The 5,976-nt window shown below is 39.8% G+C and overlaps 1 protein-coding gene across 1 annotated transcript; it reads left to right on the plus strand.

The window, feature by feature from the left end:
• The first annotated feature begins 2,507 nt into the window (after window positions 1–2,507).
• Window positions 2,508–5,159, plus strand: LOC116864477 (vomeronasal type-2 receptor 1-like). The gene is given in 5 exon segments (XM_032852002.1): window positions 2,508–2,525; window positions 4,066–4,092; window positions 4,094–4,196; window positions 4,199–4,442; window positions 4,580–5,159. Coding segments are annotated over 5 exon segments (972 nt in total).
• The last annotated feature ends 817 nt before the right edge of the window (window positions 5,160–5,976 follow it).

Below are 5,976 nucleotides of genomic sequence, written 5' to 3' on the forward strand. Positions count from 1 at the left end.
GGCACAGTCTACACAGGTGGCAACCATTGTAAGACCATTCCTTCAAATGCAGGAGAAGTCATTGTTCCATCTAATTTATAGAAACAAACATAGAAAGTCAAGCAAAATGGAGAGAAAGGAATATGCTCCAAATGAAAGAATAAGAGAAAACCTCAGAAAAAGAACTACATGATAGGGAGATAAGCAATATATCTGATGAAGAGTTTAAAGTAATGATCATGAGGATGCTCATGGAACCAGGGGGAAAAGTGGAAGAACTCAGTGAGAGCTTCAACAAAGAGATAGAAAATGTAAAAAAAGAACCAATCAGAATTGAGTACAATAACTGAAATGAAAAATACACTAGAGGGAATCAATAGCAGATTAGCAGATGCAGAAGACAGATCAGACATTTGGAAGACAGGATAATAGAGAGTACCCAAGCAGAACAGAAAGAAGAAAATAAGATTTTTAAAAAATGAGATTAGATGAAGAGATCGCTTGCAAAATCAACAAAATATTAGCAAACGAGAGTTGACAATACATTATAAGGATCATTCACTACAATCAAGTAGGATTTATTCTGGGGATGCAAGAATGGTTCAGTACTCCCAAATCAGTCAACATGATATACCACAACAACAAAATGAAGGATAAAAATCATATCATCATCTCAGTGGATGCAGAAATAGCATTGGACAAAATTCAACATTCATTGCGATAAAAGCTCTCAACAAAGTGGGTTTAGAGGGAACATTCCTCAATATAATAAAGGCTTTATATGAAAAACCCACAGTAAACATCATACTTCATGGTAAATAACTGAGAGCTTTTCCTACAAGATGAGAAACAAGACAAGGATGTTCACTCTCACTGCTTTTATGCAACATAGTACTGGAAATTCTAGACACAACAATCAGAAAAGAAAAAGAAATAAATGTAATCCAAACTGGTAAGAATCCTTGCATCATCTGGGGGAGGATTATTTTCCATATGATGACATAGCAGGAGCATTCCAGGCAGAGGGACTGGAGGTTTCTGAGTCCTGAGGCAGGAGCCTGCTTGGCCTTGTGGAGGAACAGCAAAGAGGTCAATGTGGCTAGACAGAGCGAGGGAGTAGGAGAGTGGTGGGAGAGGAGCGAAGAGAGGTGAGAGAGGGTAGATCACATAGGGCCTCACTGGCTATTTAAGGACTTAGGCTTTTACACTGAGTGAAAAGGGAAGCCACGGAAGAGTCTTGAGGGAGGAGAGTAATGGTCTGATTTAGGATTTAAAGGATCATCTCTTAGGGAGCCAGGGTGGCTCAGTTGGTTAAGTGACCTACTCTTGATTTTGGCTCAGGTCATGATCTCAAGGTCGTGAAATTGAGTCCTGCACTAGGCTCTGCACTCAGCTTGGAATCTGCTTGAGATTCTCCTCTCTCCCTCTGCCTCTGCTACTCCTCTGGCTTGTGCTATCTATTTCTCTATGAATGAATGAGCGAATGAATGAATGAATGAATGAATAAAATCTTTAAAGGGTCATTTGTCTGCCATGCTGCAAATAAACTGAAGCTGGGGTGGGGAACAAGAGTAGAAAAAGGGAAACCAATTAGAAGACCAATAAAATAATCCAAAATAATTTGGGTGCTTGAGCCAAGATAGATGTGATGGAAGCAGCACATAATAGTCAGATTCTGGATATATTACAATAAGAGGCCAGTGGATTTGTTGAAGGACTGGACTTGGAAGTGTCCTGCCTCAAATAATTAGTGGGCAATATAAGGCATGATTTAATTTGTGATGTCAAACCGAGTCTGGAGGTTGGTGAGCAGATGGGCATTAGTGAAGGAGAGGGAATATATAGGCAAATAATGCAAGATAAGGTTGGAGGTTATGGAGGAGAATGGTGGTGTTGGTGACAGAAATGGGGATTTGGGAGAAGGAATAGGCTTAATAAGGATAGCTTTGGACACGTTGAATTTGAGATGATGGTGGTAACTCAAAGTAGGGACATACTGGAAGTTTAGAATATGGAATTAGAGGAGGTGGGACAGGATGGTAGAGATCAAGATTTGGGAATTCTTAACACTGCTGCTGGTCAAAGACAAAGAGTGAATGAGCTACTTTATATCAAGAGATAAAAACAGAAGATTAAGGACCAAACTAAGAAATGCCCACAGTGGGGAGGAAGGTGGAAGATGTAGAACCAATAAAATAAATAAAAGACCCAATGGAAGACAAGGGAGCCTGCATTTCAAGAAGGGGTTGATCAAGAGTACCAAATATTGGGGCGCCTGGGTGACTCAGTGGGTTAAACCTCTGCCTTCGGCTCAGGTCATGATTCCAGGGTGCTGGGATCAAGCCCCGCATCAGGCTCTCTGCTCAGCAGGGAGCCTGCTTTCTCTCCCTCTCTCCCTGCCTGCCTCTGTGCCTACTTGTGATCTCTCTCTCTCTCTGTTAAATAAATAAATAAAATCTTAAAAAAAAAGAGTACCAAATATTGAAGAAATACAAAAGAGAATGTAGCTAGACGAAAAGCTAGCCGACATGGCAGGAAACACTTTAGTGAGGTGAGTGAGTTAGAAACAGATTACTGGCATTGAGAAGGTAAGGGGTACTGGGAAATGGAACAAAGAGGCATAAGCTCATTGTTTATGATGATTTTCAAAGAAGGATATATGGAAAGCTCTTTTCAGAAGACTGGGTCAGGAGAAAGGAAATCCAGTTCATTCTGTGGTCACACACACACCTTATAAGAGGCCTATTTACTGTGTGAAGCAATACAAATACACACTTCAGTAATGTTACATTTCATAACTAATCTCAGAGACTTCTAATATTTTTCATTGTTTTGTAATTCGGATTTAACCTATAAAACTCAATGTAGGAAAATTCTGATTTCTAAAACAAATATAAATGTGATTATTCACTTTCCAAAATAAATATTTCCTTAATGGAAACTACATTTTATCTGCTCTGAAATAAGAAGCTCTTCATTTCCATTAAGATATAAACTGATTAAAAGACACTGCATTTGTGCTGGGTTCCAAAGTGCACATCTTGTAGAATGTAAAGGGAGACTTTTTTTTTCTCAATTTTAGTCAACATGGTTTTTATTTTAGTTTCCCTTCTTATTCTCAGTCCTTTTCTCACTGTTCTCTGGAATCTGCATCTGGAGGTTGGGGAGGAGAAAGCCCAGGGAGCAAAGACAAAATTCCCCTCAGTAGGGGCGCCTGGGTGGCTCAGTGGGTTAAAGCCTCTGCCTTCGGCTCAGGTCATGATCTCAGGGTCCTGGGATCGAGGCCCGCGTCGGGCTCTCTGCTCAGCAGGGAGCCTGCTTTCTCCTCTCTCTCTATGCCTGCCTCTCTGCCTACTTGTGATCTCTCCCTCTCTGTTTCAAATAAATAAATAAAATCTTTAAAAAAAAAAAATTCCCCTCAGTAGGTGGCAGTAATGTCGAAAGGAATGTTGAAAACATTTGTAATTTGGGTGCTTGGCTGGCTCAGTCTGTTAAGTATCTGTCTTCTGCCCAGGTCATGATCCCAGGGTCCTGGGATGGAAGCCCTGCATCAGGCTCCCTGCTCAGCAGGGAGTTTGCTTCTCCCTCTATCCCTCTGCACAGCTTGTGATCTCTCTCTCACATACTCTCTCTCTTTCACTCTCAAATAAATACAAATCTTTTAAAAAATTGTATTTTAATCAACCTTATCATAATCCTCTTGATTGTTTCACCTTAGTAGCTTTAATTTTCTCATACATGGGAAACTTGGTTTATGAGGATACAGACCTCCCTTCTCAATTGGATAACTGGAAGAAAAAGAGGCATCTTACTAGAAAAGACCCATACAGGATAGGGGGAAACCAAGAAGGCAGACTGAATTCCCACAACTGAAAATAATTCTCAATCCATAGTATCAGTTGAACACTCTAAGACCGTTGTATTGCTGCTTTTTCTTTTTTTTTTCTTTTTTATTTTGATATTATATATTCTGTATAAAGGAATCTCAATGATTCCTGCACTAGGTCTTTGGCTGCTCTGATCTATTCGCAGCTGAAGGGGACAATTGATTTTCCTGCAGTTAGTCCTCTGTTCTTTGTTCATTAGGTCAAAAGGGAGTGTGAACAATGTGGTTGTTTTTGACTATTGGTCAAATGCACAAAAGAGCTAGTGTGTGCTGAAAGAGGTGGAATTCCTTGCTTACATTGAGACCCTGGGATTCATGCTTGCTATTCTGTCTTTGGGGTGCTTGTGGTCTTGGCAGTCACAATTGTGTATATGATATACAGGCAGACTCCATTCATGAATGCCAATGACCGGGAGCTGAGCTTTCTCATTTCGTTTTCTCTTGTCATCATACTGCAGTCTTCCATGCTTTTCATTGGCAAGCCATACAACAGGTTCTGCATGACCTGCCAAGTCACTTTGGCAATGGATTTTTCTCTTTACCAGTCTTGCATTCTTGGAAAAACTATTTCGCTGTTTTTAGCTTACAGAATTTCTATTATTATTATTTTTTAAATTTACAGACAGAGATCACAAGTAGGCAGAGAGGCAGGCAGAGAGAGAGAGGTGGGGAAACAGGCTTCCCGCTGAGCAGAGAGCCCGATATGGGGCTCAATCTAGCTTACAGAATTTCTAAATCCAAAACCCGACTTATATCCATCCAGTCCCTTTATCGAAAAATTATTGTACTGATCTCTGTTCTAGTTGAGATTGGCATATGCACAGCCTACTTAGTATTGGAGCCCCCAAGATTGTACAAGAACATGGAATGTAATGAAGGTGCTATAGAGTTTTTGTGTTCTATGGTTGGAATCGATGTCTTCCTGGCCTTGCTATGCTTTCTAACAACTTTTGTTGCTTGCCAATTGCTGGATAATTACTATGAAGGAAAATGCATCACATTTGGAATGCTGGTCTTTTTCATTGTCTGGATCTCTTTTGTCCCTGCTTACTTGATCACCAAAGGCAAGTTCAAAGTAGCTGTGGAAATATTTGCAATCTTGGCATCCAGCTACAGTTTGTTGGGTTGTATATTTGCTCCCAAGTGTTTCATTATTTTGTTGAGGGCAGGAAGGAACACTGATGAAATTGTTGGTGGGGGTGTTCCAACCATAGATAAGGGCATCCAACTGACTTCAGCCTCTGTGAGCAGTAAGCCTAATAATTCCACAGCATCAAATGTTCTGGATGATTAGAGTTGTGAGTTACATGTGACCTTCAAAGCTGCAATGGTGATATGGTTCAACATTCCCTTTCAAATTGCTCCTATAGCTGCTGTCTAATGCTCTGGGGGTAATATGGAGGATTTGGGTTCTAGTAGTATGGTCCTAGCATGGGATATGAAATCTCATACTGTAAGATACCATTTAGCAGGAATTAGAATACCCGTTACCACCAAAACTATAAGTAACTTCATTCAAACATTTCATAAGACTTTGGTATGACAAATGTATAGTAGAGGGCCCAAGTAACCTAAAATGATGGATAAAAAACCTGGCTCTTGAATATGGTTCTTTTTATATCATGGGTGTCTGGTCTAGAAATTTACATCAAACAAAGACATTTTGTGGGGACCAAAACACATCTTGTTAATGCCTCTATGGAATTGATAGCTTTTCTCCGACTGAGGTAAGAATTATAGCTCATAAACTTTCCCTTGGAGCAGGACGTTTGGTAAGAGAATTTGTGTTTCAAAGGACTCTGCAGCATACAGATAATATTGAGGGACTGGGATGTGAACAAAGCTCACAGTTCCTTGAATTCGTAATGGGGATAGGTAAGTTTCTTCCAGAGGGAAGGCAAGGACCACCTCCTCCAGAATTTCCTAGATAACAGTAGTACAATATTTGAGTTTCAAAACATTCTTCTACTTAAAAAATAAAAAGGAGGGGAATTAAGATATCAGCAAAGCAGTTCTTATGTTGATTATATATTGAATACTCAAAAACAAAATAAGCAAATGTTTAATTAGAGCAGGTATTAGGATGCAAGATTTTTTTGGATAAATTAAGT

Source organism: Lontra canadensis, unplaced genomic scaffold (genome assembly GCF_010015895.1).
Source record: "Lontra canadensis isolate GAN:19392208 unplaced genomic scaffold, GSC_riverotter_1.0 scaffold6, whole genome shotgun sequence".
Taxonomy (NCBI): Eukaryota; Metazoa; Chordata; class Mammalia; order Carnivora; family Mustelidae; genus Lontra; species Lontra canadensis.